The following is a 19644-nucleotide window of genomic DNA, read 5'->3' as shown; positions in this document are numbered from 1 at the left end:
GTCACTTTTGATTATATTGTAAGAATATTCGAAGATAAATACACAACGCAGAGGACTAGTGGTCAATGGAGGACTAGAGGTCAAGAGGGAATTAACGATCAATGGAAATAGTTGTTTTTCAGTTCAACATCTGTTTAGAATTTGTGTAGGGGTTCCAACCAGGGACTCATAGCTACATGTGGCAAGTTCTCATTGGTTCAAATGGTCTATACATTGAGCCTGAAACAGGATACTTGGTATTTGGCCATTGGCCTAATTTGATTGCAAGGAATTCTAATTGGTCAGCCACATGCTAGGCTTGAGGCTATAAACTACATCCTGTCTCTTTGTTCAGTGGAGACAACATTGAGGACATCTACCATCTACTTTCCAGCATAACAACTATGATTAGTTCTCTTTGAATAAATATATTTTTCTCCCCGATTTCCTTTGGGGTCTGTGTTATTGAAGAATAACATCAACTGTTAACAATATTTAGTCACTTTTTGATGATATTGATGATAATTAAGGTTTTCCATGTAAGTTTAACTAACATGTTAAACACGTATTTGAATATGCATTCCTGACTTTGATAAGTAAAGTTTATTTAGAAACATAATGTTTCTTTGTAAAACAAAAAGTGTATTTTTCCTATAATCGCAGCTATTTTGTTTGGGTCATAGGAGGCCGCAAATTTTGTCTGTGTGACGTACTGAGTCCAGTGTTGTTGTGGTCCCAGTCATAGTCCAGAGCCATGATGTGCTCCTGCTCCTCGAGGAAGTCATGGTAGGCCTCCGTCTGCAAGTTGAACTTCCGGATACGGATATTCTCTGGGAGCAACAGGAGAGGCCCGGCACCTGGAATAATCAGCTTCAGGTAAGTTTGTGTTGAAGTAGGAAAAGTTTATTTTTAAAGTTTCCCCATAAAAAGTCGATAAATTAATAGCAATTGTAATAATAACAATATTGTTACTATTTGTTCATAATAGTGTATAATATTATGGAGATTATTTTGAAATCTCAAACACTCAATTTATAGGCCTACACAGTACTAAAATGAGATAAAACCAACAAACTGTTCATTTGCAAATTAGTCAACTGGTCTTCAATTAGCAAAATACTTAGGAATTAGCATATTTCTAAAGCAAAGCTTTAGGTCTCAGGTCTAAACAACAGTATGGTAGAGGTGTGAACTCACCCTCAGCTTCACACTGGTTGCCATTACCCACTTTGCGGTACCCGGGGGCACACACACACTCGTACCCGCCCTTGGTGTTCTTGCAGACCTGCGGACAAGTCCCATGTACCTCACACTCGTTGATGTCTGGGGAAAATTGAGGTAGAAAGTTAAGTAACTATATTGCTTGTTATTGTTTATAGGGTAGCAAGGTCTCTGTAAACATGGACTTGAATGCTCTTTTCTAAGCAAAACATGTTTTGGACAAAGAATTGACCTATACTGTATACAGTGAGGGAAAAAAGTATTTGATCCCCTGCTGATTTTGTACGTTTGCCCACTGACAAAGAAATGATCAGTCTATAATTTTAATGGTAGGTTTATTTGAACAGTGAGAGACAGAATAACAACAAAAAAATCCAGAAAAACGCATGAAATGTTATAAATTGATTTGCATTTTAATGAGGGAAATAAGTATTTGACCCCCTCTCAATCAGAAAGATTTCTGGCTCCCAGGTGTCTTTTATACAGGTAACGAGCTGAGATTAGGAGCACACTCTTAAAGGGAGTGCTCCTAACCTCAGCTTGTTACCTGTATAAAAGACACCTGTCCACAGAAGCAATCAATCAATCAGATTCCAAACTCTCCACCATGGCCAAGACCAAAGACCTCTCCAAAGATGTCAGGAACAAGATTATAGACCTACACAAGGCTGGAATGGGCTACAAGACCATCGCCAAGCAGCTTGGTGAGAAGGTGACAGCAGTTGGTGCAATTATTCGCAAATGGAAGAAACACAAAAGAACTGTCAATCTCCCTCGGCCTGGGGCTCCATGCAAGATCTCACCTAGTGGAGTTGAAATGATCATGAGAACAGTGAGGAATCAGCCCAGAAGGATCTTGTCAATTATCTCAAGGGAGCTGGGACCATAGTCACCAAGAAAACAATTGGTAACACACTAGAAGGAAGGACTGAAATCCTGCAGCGCCCGCAAGGTCCCCCTGCTCAAGAAAGCACATATACATGCCCGTCTGAAGTTTGAATGAACATCTGAATGATTCAGAGGAGAACTGGGTGAAAGTGATGTGTTCAGATGAGACCAAAATTGAGCTCTTTGGCATCAACTCAACTCGCCGTGTTTGTAGGAGGAGGAATGCTGCCTATGACCCCAAGAACAACATCCCCACGTCAAACATGGAGGTGGAAACATTATGCTTTGGAGGTGTTTTTCTGCTAAGGGGACCGGACAACTTCACTGCATCAAAGGGACGATGGACGGGGCCATGTACCGTCAAATCTTGGGTGAGAACCTCCTTCCCTCAGCCAGGGCATTGAAAATGGGTCGTGGATGGATATTCCAGTATGACAATGACCCAAAACACACAGCCAATGCAACAAAGGAGTGGCTCAAGAAGAAGCACATTAAGGTCCTGGAGTGGCCTAGCCAGTCTCCAGACCTTAATCCCATAGAAAATCTGTGGAGGGAGCTGAAGGTTCAAGTTGCCAAACGTCAGCCTCTAAACATTAATGACTTGGAGAAGATCTGCAAAGAGGAGTGGGACAAAATTCCTCCTGAGATGTGTGCAAACCTGGTGGCCAACTACAAAAAACGTCTGACCTCTGATTGCCAACAAGGGTTTTGCCACCAAGTACTAAGTCATGTTTGCAGAGGGGTCAAATAGTTATTTCCCTCATTAAAATGCAAATCAATTTATAACATTTTTGACGTGCGTTTTTCTGGATTTTTTTGTTGTTATTCTGTCTCTCACTGTTCAAATAAACCTACCATTAAAATTATAGACTGATCATGTCTTTGTCAGTGGGCAAACTTACAAAATCAGCAGGGGATCAAATACTTTTTTCCCTCACTGTATAACCACAAAACGGAGTCATACTAATGCTGCTGCTTTTCACAACAAACACTTTGATTTATGTTCTTTCAGAGTGTTATCTAGTCAAGCGTGTAGCTTGTGCTTCGTTGATTGTGTTGCATTGTTTTCAGTCAACAACAACTCTACAAGGAAGAGATGGAATGAAGGCAATGATCCAGTTAATATGATTTGAAATATTCATGTTGTTTATGTCTGTGTAGGTGTAGTGTAAGTTGAATGTTGTTTGTTTAAGTGCATGTCGGAGTGTGTGGTGTGTGTGCGTACAAGCATTAGGGCTGTAGACCGAGAGTCACCAATCGATTAGTCAACATTTTTAAATGTGTATTTTTCCATATATAGACACATCCTATGTGTTTTAATGAAATCAACTATATGCACTGAGCTTGTCTGGTGCTTTAAGCGCTCTGTTTGATTAAATAATTAACCTAAGGTCGATGCCCGCGCCCCGTGGAAAAATTCCCCATACAAATCTGTCAGTTTAAGCTAGAGATATCTAGAGATATCTATTTCTTGCATTGGATGCGTCTCAATCAACCGCATCCACCTATGTAACACTTCCGCAGCTGCGGTGAAAGGTGATAGAACTACAACAGTGTTTGTCAGAACATGAGACAACCCGAAGATCGGTATACTCACAAAATCGTCTATAGTGTCCGAACGGTTTGGCCTACAAACTATTATGACCCCTCTATGGAAAGATGAGAATCTTCGTTTTGCTCTATGACCTCCACAAGCGTCTTGGGACTAATCTGAAGTCGGTACAACCGATCTGGCAACGTCTGTAGCGTCCAAAGGGTTTGGGCTACACACTAATATGACCCATCTGTGTAAAGGTGAGACTCTTGTTTTGCTCTAGGGCGCCCACAGGCCTCAAAAGACTCGTCTGAAGGTCCCACTGTACCCGTTGAAAAAATTAATGGAAGTACAGTATATGGAGACTGTTTAGTGACAAAAATAAGTTTTAAAAAATACAACAAATGTTTCCTGATCTTTCTTACATTTCTCAGATATAGGACAGACACTTCAGAACAAACTTCCTTTAGATTTTGTTTGGGACTATCTATTGTTCCATGTAGTGAATCTGTTATTCAATGTGTTTGTATGGGCTAATAGCAGTAAGGCCAAAAATTACTTTTTCAAATAATTGTTTTAATGTTTTTTTATTTTATTTCCAGAAATCAAATAGAAAAATGATCCTTGGTATGACCTTCTTAAAACAATTCCATATAGCTTAGAAGTACACCCCCCATTTAAAATCATGAATGCCTCATATGCGGTGTGGTGACATGTACGAATTAATGATTGATTGATACAGTAGCCTATATACAGTAAGTATTGAAATATAGTAAGTTATGGTATTAAGACTAAACAGGATGTGCTATTAGGCCTACAGCTCGATGGTAGTTATACAAGGCTGCTATAAACTACTAAGCCTACTAATGATAATGGCATTACTTATTCTTATAATGATGATCATAATAATAACAATAACAATGAGATCAAGAAAAGGAGGCTTATTATTATTATAAATATTATTTTTCGGACTATTTGGAACAGTATAAACACTAAATAAATAAGTAATTCCAGAGAGGCTGTTCTAACAAAAAAAAAAGTGTAAAGCCTTTATTACAGCATAGCAAAGATTGAAAACAGCCGAATTTGTGAAATTGTTTATCTGACATGTTGTGTTGCATGAGGCTTGGTGCTCACGGAATCAGGAGGCTATTAAACAAACACTCAAACAGGCAACACAAGCAGGATCTGTCTTATTTCTGTAGATATAGTATATATGGATGATTAAAAAAAAAAAACTGGCACATTTAACAGTTAGGCTACTGATTATAGACCTAATTATGTTGGGGTTTCCTCTCTCCTCACTTTTCTTAGACAATTAAGGCAGGGGCTGTTTTCTCGTCTCCTAACTCTGCTGCCACATTGTTCTCAACACCAATATGCTGGTTAACTTTGCTATTATGCACATAGCAACATGGTCTAGGAAAAGGCGCCAATTCAACAGCACACTGATGTTTCAGAACCGCGGACAGTGACCGCTATCAAACGAGGGAGAAAGCGCATTTGTTATAAAATAAGGTTATTTTTATTAGTGTTGTACAATTGTCCTTAACCATATACAATTTCAGTAGCACATGCCTTAGTGATGGACTTTGCCATCCCCATGGCCTCCACAATTGAGTAGTCCACTCAGACAGGCGCAAATCAGACAGGTGTCTTGTACACCATGATTTATTAATTGTTTGCTACTGTTCGACTAAAGAAATCTCGGGGTCGACCAACAAACAGCCTATCGACCAAACAATCGACCAGTCGACTAAATGGGGTCAGCCCTAGTGAGCATGCCTCTATATGTGTGTACCTATGCAGTTGAAGGTGCTGTCTGGGTCCACTCTGTATCCGGGTTTACAGGAGCAGATGAAGCCGGTCCCGTTCAGGTTGGTACACTCGTGCTGACACAGTTTCTCCTCACAGGTCCGGTCATGGCCAAAATCTGGAACAGGGCACACAATGGGTCACTTTCTCCATTTGTCTAAATCAGCTTTTGATAATATCACAGTAATAAACAATCATTTGAAGTTAAGGAATCTGGTTCAGGCTATGAAAGTAGAATTAAAGTAAGGTAGATCAGCCTTTCTCAACCCAATCCTCGAGGCCCACCAGTCATTTGATGTATTCCAACACCAGCACACCCTTTGCTGATTAGTCACTAGTTTCAGTGGTGTTTGAATAGATCAAATATATGGAATTGCCCCGAGATTGAGAAAGGCTGAGGTAAATAACCTACTTACATTACATAATAGATACTGTGAAGATAGCATCTGCATAAGGATAACGCATCTTCACTTATACATTTTAAATGTGTTAGTTTGTCAAATATGTTGTTTCATTGGGCCCAAATTGTGTTTCCTATCATTCAAACCTTGCTATACATGTACATGTATCATCAACAGTTTCAAGTGTTTGTCTTGTCAGTTTGCGTGTGTTCAGGTGTGTTGATCTTAATTACTGTGTTAATGATTGATCTTAATTATTGTGTGTCGCTTTAGAATGTGTCTGTTTGAATAGTGTAGGAGAAATAATTCATGAAAGGAGGTAGACATGCTTTTATGCTCTGCAGGAAAGTTTGTTGATTTTATAACCTTTAGCATTGTCTGTATTTTAACCTATTTTTCAACCCATCTGTTTTATAATAAATATTTACAGATTTTGAAAATGTTTCCAGTCCAGTTACTATTTTCATTAACCTCGTAGTGTGCATGGGTACGGCCAGCTCCTTCACAGATACATTGCAGATGATGGTTACTCATTTGTAATGTAACAATTATGTAATACAAATAATTGTGAGCAATGGGTTTTGCTCTCAGAAGATTAAATGTTGTGAGAGAGTGATGTTGAACTCACTGCAGCCTATCTCGTCAGTGAGGTCCCCACAGTTGTCATTGTGGTCGCACACATAGGGCAGGGCTACACACTGTCCATTGGTACATTTGAACTCCTGGAGTGTGCAAGGAGCCAGGGTGGGCTCACGGCCTGTAAGGAAACACACACGGATGAGCACAGACACACACACACACACACGCGCACACACGCACACACACACACACACACACAAGCATGAACGCAAACACACAGGCACACACACACACAAATACATAAACACAATCAAAGTTGCATTCCATTCTTAATTTATCTTTTGTCTCATCCTGTTGTACCCCCACGCCCCGCAAAAATATTACAAAACTGCCTCAATTCATAACAACAATACAACAGTAATCTCTTCTAAAAAAAATTTGCCTAGATTGATTTTTAAGCCGGATTGTACAACAATCAAACAAATAACGACTTTCTTATCTATAATATTGTTATTTCAATAGTCATAAATGCTTCCCCTCTTGCCTTTCACCCTTAATTTGAGATTAAGTCACTGAGTGCCTGTCCAACTGCACTTTAACATAGAGGGTGATCTAACAATGTCATTATCCATGCAATGTTCGGGAAGATTCCATTGGAAAATGTACACTGAGTGTACAAAACATGCTCTTTCCATGACAGACTGACCAGGGGAATCCAAGTGAAAGCTATGATCCCTTAAATCCACTTCAATCAGTGTTGATGAAGGGGAGGAGACAGATTAAACAATGATTTTTAAGCCTTGAGACAATTGAGACATAGTGTGCCATTCAGAGGGTGAATGGGCAAGACAACAGATTGAAGTGCCTTTGAACGGGGTATGGTGGTACTGTAGGTGCCAGGCGCACCGTTTTGAGTGTTTCAAGAACTGCAATGCTGCGGGGTCTTTCATGCTCAATAGTTTCCTGTGTGTATCAAGAATGGTCCACCACCCAAAGGACATCTAGCCAACTTGACACAACTGTGGGAAGCATTGGAGCCAACATGTGCCAGCATCCCTGTGGAACGCTTTCGACACCTTGTAGTCCATGCCCTGACAAATTGAGTCTGTTCTGAGGGCAAAAGTGGGTGCAACGCAATATTAAGGTGTTCCTAATGTTTTGTACACTCAGTGTTTATTGCAATACATTTTCAAATAAAAGGGCTGCGTTCACTGAACCTTAACCTAATGAATATTTGGGTTAGGTCTACGTTCACTCAAACGTAACCATAATATTATTTGCATAAGGGCTACATTCACAAAACCTAAACCCCACTACAGTTTGTATTAGGGCTACTTTAACTAAACCCAGATAAACCCCAATATGTTGCATTCGGGCTATGTTCACTTCATTAAACATCACTACAGGTTGCATAATTTCTGCGTTTACTGAACCTAACCTCCACAACATATTGCATTAGGGCTGCATTTACAAATGTTGCATTGGGGGTACGTTGCTTACAGAGGTCCTCCTTCTCATCACTTCCGTCCCCACAGTCGTCCTTCTGGTTACACAGATTCCCAGAGTAGATGCAGTAGCCGTTAGCACAGCGGAACCTCGATGGCATCTCACACGTGATGTTCACTGGCAAACAACACCAAAGGAGGAAATAGGTATTAATTCATTTGACAGACGTACACACAAGACTATATTTTTACGGTTATATTGGTTGCCCTGAGCCCTATACCACGAATTTGGCTTGAGGAGTTAGCGAGGTAACTTTGGTCAACTCTGAGGTAAACACGGGATAACCGGTGACAGGAAAGTGGCTCACCTTTTAGCCAGTAAAATGTCTATGGCAACGAATCATTCAGAACTAACCCGCTCTGGGGCAGGCTAACTCAGGGATAATTCCACTTATTCTGAATGAAGGGTTTGAGCCGTGAGTTCAGGACCAATCTAATTAGATTCCCTCCCTCTTGCAAAGAGTGAGTCATCGTCCCATCAGACGACTGATTAAATATTTCATTAATGAAATGTTTTTGTGTGTTAAAAATATAAATATTCAAATACATACAGTGGGGTCTGAAATCATTGACAGCCTTGATAAAGATGAGCAAAAATGACTGTAAAAAACAAACCATTAAAATACTGAGGGCTTTATTTTCAGCTGGCGGTAAGGAAGCGCAAGTGTCAAGTGCATATTAGTTTACAATTTCGTCATGTAAAAACTGGCGCACTGTTATTTTCGGTCACACTTTGTTTGGATAGTCCGGGTAGTCCATCTGTAGATGCTCTACAGATAGTCATACTATCAACAAACTATCTGTTGATAAGCAACTGCTTACTAAGGTTACAGTTAGGGTTAGGTTTAGAATAAGGGTTAAGGATTAAGGTTAGGGTTAGGGTAGGCTAAAGGTTAAGGTTAGTAGATAGTTTGTTGAAATGTTAATGATTGTCTGTAGATAGTCCACCTGTAGATGCTCTACAGACTATCCAAATAAAGTGTTACTGCATTTTCCAGCCCTTACGCCAGGTTTGGCAATCTACCTGTCTAACATTTGAGGTGTGTCCTTAAAAAGGTGTGCCAACTTCAGTGACACAACTAGGGACTGACCAAAAGCTGGTCTTAGGGGTAACGCAATTGGTTATGCCATTGATTTTGCCAGCGGAGGCACACACAGTAGCCTTATGTACATCACCAATGTTTTATGAAAATATAACGTGCAGCAAAACAGTCAGACATTCTGCTTTTTTATTTATATTAGACATTATTTTTGTCCAGCTTATGTGAAACGTTTGGGCTCATTACGTGCAATGCCCATTGCATGAAAGGTATTAGTGACTGTAGGAAGCCTGTTTAGGAACATCAAGGTATTTAAAGAGACTGCTTATAGTTTTTTGTTTATCATTTGTCAAAAAAATGTATCTTCCACTTTCCTCTGTTGGACCTAATTGTCAAATCATGGGAATTCCGATTGCTGTCCGTGGCGCTGAGTCCGCTTTTTGTTTGGTTAACTTTCACGTGTCAAAGTCACTACCTGCCATATCAACACCAATGGTATGCTATAACAATATATATGTGGAAGCAGTAACGGTAAGTGGACATTCCCCCTTTCTCCTTATATTGGATATTTTTCCAGCTCCTGTGGAAAGTTTGAACGTGCGTAAAACCCTCCATAGTCTAAGTTGTCTTTTAGGCGTAATAGTATACGCCCACAGGGAGCAATTATGGTGCCTGTAACTGTATTTAGACATAGCCTTTTTAAAACAAGTTGTTTCATTTTATTAGAATTTGATTATACTTATTCAGTGTCTTTTTAGGTCTTATCAATAGTGAATTCAATCTTGCTCATTGACAATGTTTGGCATGTCCATGGCTCAGACATAATGCATTTTACAGTAGGCCTATATCAGTGTGATTGTGATATTAACAATATACACTGCCTTCAGAAAGTATTCACACCCCTTGACTCTTTCCACATTGTTGTGTTACAGCATGACTTTAACATTGATTAAATGTATACTTTTTTGTTTCACTGGCCTACACACATTACCCCATAATGTGAAAGTGGAATTATGTTTTTGGCTGCATCATGTTATGGATATGCTTGTAATCGTTAAGGACTGGGGAGTTGTTCAAGCTAACAAATAAACAGAATGAAGCTAAGCACAGGCAAGGAACACCTGGTTCAGTCTGCTTTCCACCAGACACTGGGAGATGAATTCACCTTTCAGCAGGACAATCAGTGCTTAATTTGTAAATTGGGAGGTCCAGGAACACATTGTGAAAAAAAGTGTCAAACACAACGTAGCAGCCAAGTAGCCTACTATCTCTGGTGGTGAAACGGACAGCACTCTCCAAGGTGCTAATTAATTCAAAGCATTTTAGACGTCACTGCAGTATGCCCACATACTTGAGTATAGCTGCGGGGCTTACACAAGCCTACTTTTCTAGACATCAATGTACAGCAGAACACCCGCCATATGCACACATACTCAGCTGTTGGGCTTACAATACCCACATCTCATATAATTTTCAAGACATCAATGTAGCAGTAGAACAAATAATCACAATATCGGAATATAACTTCAAATAAAATAAATCAATGTAGGCTACAGCAGAACACACGAGAATATATAGGCCTCCTGCCTTTGTGATAATATGAAGCACATATTCAGATTACAAACTTGTGCTGTGAAGGTAAAGGAAAAAAAATGTCCTACCTTAGTTTTCAAAACCTCCCACAATGTCTCTCCCCATGTGAAGTCCATTTAACTCCTGAGTCAACTTCTTGCTCAAAGCCATGAGCGGGCTGTGATGTTTAGCCTCCTTCTAAAGCTGTTCTGAAGTCTCTGGCTGTAGTGCCCATTTTTATTTTTATTTTGAGTGTTAACCTGTGTGTCCTCTTTAGCCTTGTCTACAAGGCTTGCTGCCACCAAATGCGCCTTGGTTCAGGCATGTTCAAAAAAAAAAATTATGAGGGCTCTTTGTTGTTAGTTTTTTTTACGTCTGATGCATGGGATGTTAATTTACTGTACATTCCACCAACTCTTTTGCTAGGTTAATCCCTCCAGTCATTTCTAGACTCAAGCTCCCTACCTTTTTTCATGTTGTACAGCCAAACTTTGAATTCTGCATGACAAGCCAGGGGTTATACGTTTGCTTGTTCTTGAACTGCAATTCCACCTGCTCCGAGCACTTAGTCGGTGGATGCAATGCCCCCCTCCCCCCAGCTCCCCGTCTCCCTCTCCCACTGGGTCTGACTCGCTAGTATGCCCACTAGCTAGTGGAGGTGCCGGTGGTGATGCTGAACTGGCGGGATTAGCATCGCCATCATGAACAGTTTGCCCCTCACTCCTCTCCTCCGGCACTGACAGTTCTCTGGCTCGTTCTGGGTTCGATTCACCATCTTTCTCTGGATTTTTGGACTTGAAAAATGTCAAACTCGATTGTCTTTTATCCATTTTTTATTTGCCTTTCCCACGATTCAAATTCAGTACGGAGTAGACTAGACTAGGCTACGTGACGTGATTACGTAGGGACCTCTTCACTAGTTTACCACCACTACCAAGACCTGTGTCAAGATCAGTTACTTACCCCACTGGCCCTCCCCATAACCTCTATGTAGAAATAAGAGAGCAGGTCTTGAATCAGTGTGGCAGGATAGGATGATTACATAGAAGGATCACCGCGCTTTTACATGATGGTCTTTCTGGGGGGCGGGAGAAATAACGAGGAGGCAACTTGATTGAATGCTAATCGCTTTTACTAGAATGTCTACAGTGTAAACAGTGAAATAATTAATAAATCATGCCGCGAGAGGTACCGGATCTGGGCAAATAGGTGCCGGAACAAACAAGTCTGAGAGGTGCCTGAACCTGTTCCGGCAGGATCCGGATCAAATTAATCACTGACTGTATTATGTTTGTTCCTTTGAATAATGACAAGGTTGAACTACTTTTAATAAACTCTAGCTAGCAATGTCCTTGTGTAGCCATGCAAGGCATACTTCAACTCCCCCCCCTCGCATAGCCTGCTGGGTAACGTAGTCTTCATGTTATTAACACGTAACAACACAGACTGGACAATAACCTAAACACAAGGCCAAAACTACACTGGAGTTGCTTACCAAGAAGACAATGAATGTTCCTGAGTGGCCGAGTTATAGTTTTGACTTAAATCTGCATGAAAATCTATGGCAATAATTTTGAAAAGAATAATGGACAAAATATTGTAATATTGTACAATCCAGGTGTGCGAAGCGCTTAGAGACTTACCCAGACAGACTCACAGCTGTAATCATTGCCAAAGGTGATTCTAACATGCATTGACTTATGTAAATTCGATTTCTGTATTTAATTTTCAATACATTTGCAAACATTCAAAAAACATGTTATCACTTTGTCATTATGGGGTATTGTGTTTAGATGGGTGAGAGAAAAAAATATATTTAATCCATTTTGAATTTAGGCTGTAACAACAAGTCTAGGGGTATGAATAATTTCTGAAGGCACTTTATTTCCGTTTTGAAACCATGCAATTACTGTTCAAAAACATGTTGAACATATTTAACAAATAGGCATGGGATAGGCCTACATTGTGTTATTTTGTTTCTGTAGGCTATTTAACAAACAAGGCTATATTCGAATTGATGACAACGCAATACATAAGGTAATGTAAATACACAACTTGGAGGAGCAACCACATATTTAGCCATGGAGCATGTTCTGATTGGCCAGTGAGGGGTCAAGCCTCGACTTGTTTATTCATCTGCGCCCATAATTCTGGTTGTGAAAATAGTTGTAAAAAAATTTACACACCCCCGAACCTATAGCGCTACCACCAGCGCTAAGATTGACCAACGAGTTAGGTTTGTTAAAATAGAGCCCAGAGCTATATTGTATGCACCAAAACAATGAAATTATATTCTTTAGTTTTATACAAATACAATTGCTCAGAGCAAGAGATTTTGTTTAACAAGTAAAACTTTTTTCCTCAAAAAAGGTAGGGGTAAAAATTGACACCCCCATAAAAAAATAATAATAATTGGCCTTTACTACTATAACCTATAGAAACGCATCTGATCAAAGAACCAGTTCCAATCCAAGTGCCAATGCTGTTTAGCAAACTCCAGGCGTTCACATTTGTTGGATGAAATGAAAATAAAGATCTTCGGCCTAGCACACCAGTGGTGGGTTTGGCGTTGAAATGACAATGCATGAGCAGAAAAGAACCACATACCTACTGTAAAATATGGTGGTGGCTGTTTGATGTTATGGGACTTCTGATAGCCCGTTTCACACCATAGCTGGATGAATTTGCAGGTGAACTTTTCTTTAATTTTGGCAAAATGGTAAATGTGGCACTGACTTACACATTAATTGATGTTTCAGCATTGTCTCAATGAAGAGTTTGGCGCTGGTCTAGCCAAATGCGACATGTACAGTTGAAGTCAGAAGTTTACATACACCTTAGCCAAATATATTTAAACTCAGCGTTTCACAATTCCTGACATTTAATCCTAGTAAAAAATCCATGTTTTAGGTCAGTTAGGATCACCACTTTATTTTAAGAATGTGAAATGTCAGCTTTTATTTCTTTCATCACATTCCCAGTGGGTCAGAAGTTTACATATACTCAATTAGTATTTGGTAGCATTGCCTTTAAAATGGTTTAACTTGGTCAAATGTTTTGGGTAGCCTTCCACAAGCTTCCCACAATAAGTTGGGTGAATTTTGGCCTATTCCTCCTGACAGAGCTGGTGTAACTGAGTCAGGTTTGTAGGCCTCCTTGCTCGCACACGCTTTTTCAGTTCTGCCCACACATTTTCTATAGGATTAAGGTCAAGGCTTTGTGTTGGACACTCCAATACCTTGACTTTGTTGTCCTTAAGCCATTTTGCCACAACTTTGGAAGTATGCTTGGGGTCATTGTCCATTTGGAAGACCCATTTACGACCAAGCTTTAACTTCCAAAAAGTACGATCTTTGTCCCCATGTGCAGTTGTAAACCGTAGTCTGTCTTTTTTATGGCGGTTTTAGAGCAGTGGCTTTTTCCTGCTGAGCAGCCTTTCAGGTTATGTCGATATAGGACTCGTTTTACTGTGGATATAGATACTTTTGTACCTGTTTCCTCCAGCATCTTCACAAGGTCCTTTGCTGTTGTTCTGGGATTGAGTTGCACTTTTCGCACCAAAGTACGTTCATCTCTAGGAGACAGAATGCGTCTCCTTCCTGAGCGGTATGACGGCTGCGTGGTCCCATGGTGTTTATACTTGCGTACTATTGTTTGTACAGATGAACGTGGTACCTTCAGGCATTTGGAAATTGCTCCCAAGGATGAACCAGACTTGTGGAGGTCTACAATGTTTTTTCTGAGGTCATGGCTGATTTCTTTTGATTTTCCCATGATGTCAAGCAAAAAGGCACTGAGTTTGAAAGTAGGTCTTGAAATACATCCACAGGTACACATCCAATTGACTCAAATGATGTCAATTAGCCTATCAGAAGCTTCTAAAGCCATGACATCATTTTCTGGAATTTTCCCCCCGGCACATAGACTATTGGATATAACCCCACCCACCTTGCCAAAGCACAGCCCCCACACCACCAGAGGGATATCAACAGACCACCAACCTACTACCCTGAGACAAGGTTGAGTATAGCCCACGAAGATCTCCTCCACTGCACGAGCCCGAGGGGGCGACAAACCGGACAGGAAGATCACGTCAGTGACTCAACACACTCAAGTGATGACATAATTTTTTGGAATTTACCAAGCTGTTTAAAGGCACAGTCAATTTAGTGTATGTAAACTTCTGACCCACTGGAATTGTGATACAGTGAATTATGAGTGAAATAATCTGTCTAAACAATTGTTGGAAAAATTACTTGTGTCATGCACAAAGTAGATGTGCTAAGCGACTTGCCAAAACTATAGTTTGTTATCAAGAAATTTGTGGAGTGGTTGAAAAACAAGTTTTAATGACTCCAACCTAAGTGTATGTAAACTTCCGACTTCAACTGTACGTGCAGTTTCATGCCCGGCTCGAGCAGGCTTGAGTAGGTGGCGGGCGCATGATCAATATCTACCTTCATAACATGGATTAAGCCTGTGCTGGAATGTGAAGCTAACTGAAGTTACCTAAATTCCGAAAAGCCTGAGTACATCTAGCTTGATTCGTAGTATACCCCTCAGGTAAGAACATAAAGGTAAACTAAATTAACATTCTGTGAAAATCCTATATGTTTTTATGTTAAAGGTCAATTCCACCACTTTCAACCTTATATTCATTATCTCTCATATGTGAAAGTGGCACATTTCTAAAATTTGTATTAAAAAAATAAAAGTGCAATTTGATGATGTTATAAACATTTTAAAAACAGTGATTTTAAAACACTATGAGATTCACAATGACAAGGGGAGCAAGAAAATGCCCTTCCCCTGGCTAAAAACTCATTGCAGGTTTAGAAAATTACTGTTTTTAAACTTTTAATCCTACTCGATGATGTCAGAGTAGGACTTAAGGTCCTTTCTTCTTATATTTTTAACCAAAGAAAGTAGAAACGTGCCGTTTTCACATTATATGTACATATTATGTAGACACTGGTATTATGATGGAGATAATGAATATGCGGTTGAAAAGTGGTGGAATTGCCCTTTAAGTAGTCTGCCATGAAAAGGAGACCAGAAGACAACATAACCAAATGAATGCCATCATGTTAGAGAGAGAGTGTGTGTGTGTGTGTGTGTGTGTGAGCACTTGCATGTGTGTGTGTGAGTGTGTGTGTGTGTGTGTGTCTTACAACATAAGATGAGCTCCTCATCGGAGCGGTCTCCACAGTCGTTGTTGCCGTCACACACCCAGTTCTCATACACACACAGCTTGTTCGCACACTGGAACTGGTGGTTGGGACACCAGCGGCCCCCTGGGTAACGGGTCGCTATGGTTTGGGGAAAAAGTAGGGAGTGAGAGATGTATTTGCACAACTTTTTTTATAGCGAAATGGCTAGCATTGGTGTAGTGAAATGGCTAGTGTTGGAGCAGTGAAATGGCTAGTACAGGTGTGGCGAAATGGCTAGCATTGGTACAGCAAAATGGCTGGTAAAGGTGTATTGAAATGGCTAGCATTGGTTAAACAAAATAGCGAAACGGCTAGCATTGGGGTAGCGAAATGGCTCACTAACTGAAACAGTTCCTCTTGTAGAGACTTACGACAGGAGCTCTCGTCAGAGATGTCCAGGCAGTCTGGTTGTCCGTCGCATTTAAGAGCGGCGGGGATACAGTGACCCGACAGACACTGGAAATACCCAGGACGACACGTCTGCAACTCTGTGTGAGAGGAAGGTAGAGTGACCAGGTGAATATGTGTGTGTGTGTGTGTGTGTGTGTGTGTGTGTGAGAGAGAGAGAGACTGAGAATGAGAGAAAAGAGAGCGAGAAAGTGGGAGTAGAGAGAGGAGAGGAGAGATAGTCGTCCATCTCACCACAGTCGCGCTCATCCGAGTTGTCCCCACAGTCGTTGTCATGGTCACAAACCCAGTTTCCAGGTATGCACTGCTGGTTGTCACAGCGATACTCGCTCTCCGAGCACGGCCTTGGCACTATGAATGAACACACACACACGCAGACACAGGAACTCTTCACTGTTTGTCTCTTTACACTCTACATTGAAGGATTATATGGTTACGGAGGTGATCCAGCGATCATACACTGTTTACCAGGGGGCAGTAAAGGCTAATCTGAAGATGGTGCTGGCTAAGGCAAAAACTGGCGAGTGTAGAGAGTATAGGGATATTGTTATCCACGTCGGCACCAACGATGTTAGGATGAAACAGTCAGAGGTCACCAAGAGCAACATAGCTTCAGCGTGTAAATTAGCTAGAAAAATGTGTCGGCATCGAGTAATTTTCTCTGGCCCCCTCCCAGTTAGGGTGAGTGATGAGCTCTACAGCAGAGTCTCACAACTCAATCGCTGTTTGAAAACTGTTTTCTGCACCTCCCAAAAAATGGAATTTGTAGATAATTGGCCCTCATTCTGGGACTTTGTTTGTGGGACCCACAAACAGGACCAAGCCTGGCATGCTGAGGATGGAAGGACTCCATCCTAGCTGGAGGGGTGCTCTCATCTTATCTACCAACATAGAGATGGCTCTAACTCCTCTAGCTCCACGATGAGATAGGGTGCAGGCCAGGCAGCAGGCTTTTAGCCAGCCTGCCAGCTTAGTGGAGTCTGCAACTAGCACAGACAGTGTAGTCAGCTCAGCTATCCCCATTGAGACCGTGTCTGTGCCTAGATCTAGGTTGAGCAAAACTAAACATGGCGGTGTTTGCCTTAGCAATCTCACTGGAATAAAGACCTCCTCCATTCCTATCATTATTGAAAGAGATTGTGATCTCACATCTAAAAATAGGGCTACTTAATATTAGATCCCTCACTTCCAAGGCAGTTATGGTCAATGAACTAAATCACTGATCATAATCTTGATGTGATTGGCCTGACTGAAATATGGCTTAAACCTGATGAATTTACTGTGTTAAATGAGGCCTCTCCTTCTGCTTACACTAGTGACCATATGCCCCCGCGCATCCCGCAAAGGCAGAGGTGTTGCTAACATTTACGATAGCAAAAGTCAATGTTCATCTTTTGAGCTTCTAGTCATGAAATCTATGCAGCCTACTCAATCCCTTTATATAGCTACTGTTTACAGGCCTCCTGGGCCGTATACAGAATTCCTCATTGAGTTCCCTGAATTCCTATCGGACCTTGTAATAATAATAATAATAAGCCATTTAGCAGACGCTTTTATCCAAAGCGACTTACAGTCATGCGTGCATACATTTTTTTTGTGTATGGGTGGTCCCGGGGATCGAACCCACTACCTTAGCGTTACAAGCGCCGTGCTCTACCAGCTGAGCTACAGAGGACTTGTAGTCATGGCAGATAATATTATTTTGTCCAACATGTCTCCGGAACTACTCATTGCCACAGTCATACCCTGTATCTAGTTTTGTCCCGTGGAATAAATATTGTGGTCTAAATGTTTTTCCTCATAACCCTGGACTATCGGACCACCATCTTATATAACGTTTGCAATCACAACATATAATCTGCTCAGAACGCAACCAAGGACCATCAAAAGCCGTGCTATAAATTCTCGGACAACCCAAAGATTCCTAGAGGCCCTTTCAGACTCCCTCCACCTACTCAAGGACGTCGGAGTACAAAAATCAGTTAGCAACCTAACTGAGGATCAACATTTAACCTTGTGTAATACCCTAGATGCAGTCGCACCCCTAAAAACAAAAAACATTTGTCACAAGAAACTAGCTCCCTGGTATACAGAAAATACCGCAAGCCTCCAGAAAATTGGAACGGAAATGGCACTCCACCAAACTGGAAGTCTTCCTACTAGCTTGGAAAGAAAGTACAGAGCAATATCGAAGAGCCCTCACTGCTGCTCGATCATCCTATTTTTTCCAACCTAATTGAGGAGAATAAGAACAATCCAGAATGTATATTTGATACTGTCGCAAAGCTAACTAAAAAGCAGCATTCCCCAAGAGAGGATGCCTTTCACTTCAGCTGTCACGGATTAGACTACTGCAATGCTCTACTCTCCGGCTACCCAGATAAAGCACTAAATAAACTTTGGTTAGTGCTGAACACGGCTGCTAGAATCTTGACTAGAACCAAAAATGTTGATCATATTACTCCAGTGCTAGCCTCTCTACACTGGCTTCCTGTTAAGGCTAGGGCTGATTTCAAGGTTTTACTGCTAACCTACAAAGTGTTACATGGGCTCTCTTCAGTAGGTCCTATGATTGAGTGTAGTCTGGCCAAGGGGTGCGAAGGTGAATGGAAAGGCACTGTAGCGACAAACCGCCCTTGCTGTCTCTGCCTGGCTGGTTCCTGTCTCTCCATTGGGATTCTCTGCCTCTGACCCTTTTACGGGGGCTGAGTCATTGGCTTACTGGTGCTTTCCATGCCGTCCCTAAGAGGGGTGCATCACTTGAGTGTGTTGAGTCACTGACGTGATCTTCCTGTCCGGTTTGTCGCTCCCTTGGGCTCGTACAGTGGAGGAGATCTTCGTGGGCTATACTCAGCCTTGTCTCAGGGTAGTAGGTTGGTGGTCTGTTGATATCCCTCTGGTGGTGTGGGGGCTGTGCTTTGGCAAAGTGGGTGGGGTTAATCCTGCCTGGTTGGCCCTGTCTGGGGGTATCATCGGACGGGGCCACAGTGTCTCCCGACCCCCCCCCCCTGTCTCAGCCTCCAGTATCTATGCTAGGGTCAGTCTGTTATATACAGTTGAAGTCAGAAGTCTACATACACCTAGGTTGGAGTCATTAAACCTTGTTTTTCAACCACTCCACACATTTCTTCTTAACAAACTATAGTTTGGCAAGTTTGGCAAGTCGGTTAGGACAAAATTACTTGTGCATGACACAAGTAATTTTTCCAACAATTGTTTACAGACAGATTATTTCACTTATAATTCACTGTATCACAATTCCAGTTGGTCAGAAGTTTACATACACTAAGTTGACTGTGCCTTTAAACAGTTTGGAAAATTCCAGAAAATGATGTCATGGCTTTAGAAGCTTCTGATAGGCTAATTGACATCATTTGAGTCAATTGGAGGTGTACCAGTGGATGTATTTCAAGGCCTACCTTCAAACTCAGTGCCTCTTTGCTTGACATCATGGGAAAATCAAAAGAAATCAGCCAAGACCTCAGAAAAAAC

The 19644-nt window shown here is 41.2% G+C and overlaps 1 protein-coding gene across 1 annotated transcript in view; it reads right to left on the bottom strand.

Moving 5' to 3' along the window:
* Nucleotides 1-19644, bottom strand: part of lrp2b (low density lipoprotein receptor-related protein 2b) — a gene marked incomplete at both ends in the record, with an annotated part of 143661 nt that overhangs the window by 8288 nt on the left and 115729 nt on the right. The window contains 8 exons of the mRNA XM_084167517.1: nucleotides 693-836; nucleotides 1177-1302; nucleotides 5424-5555; nucleotides 6467-6595; nucleotides 7918-8040; nucleotides 15706-15843; nucleotides 16116-16232; nucleotides 16387-16503. Coding sequence (XP_084023643.1) covers nucleotides 693-836; nucleotides 1177-1302; nucleotides 5424-5555; nucleotides 6467-6595; nucleotides 7918-8040; nucleotides 15706-15843; nucleotides 16116-16232; nucleotides 16387-16503 — 1026 coding nt within the window. The remainder of the gene's footprint in view (nucleotides 1-692; nucleotides 837-1176; nucleotides 1303-5423; nucleotides 5556-6466; nucleotides 6596-7917; nucleotides 8041-15705; nucleotides 15844-16115; nucleotides 16233-16386; nucleotides 16504-19644) is intronic.

Source organism: Coregonus lavaretus (genome assembly GCF_964263955.1).
Source record: "Coregonus lavaretus genome assembly, chromosome: 1".
In the NCBI taxonomy this organism is placed as follows: domain Eukaryota; kingdom Metazoa; phylum Chordata; class Actinopteri; order Salmoniformes; family Salmonidae; genus Coregonus; species Coregonus lavaretus.
The sequence above is the reverse complement of the archived record's forward strand: the minus strand, read 5'-3'. Positions and strand labels throughout refer to the sequence as shown.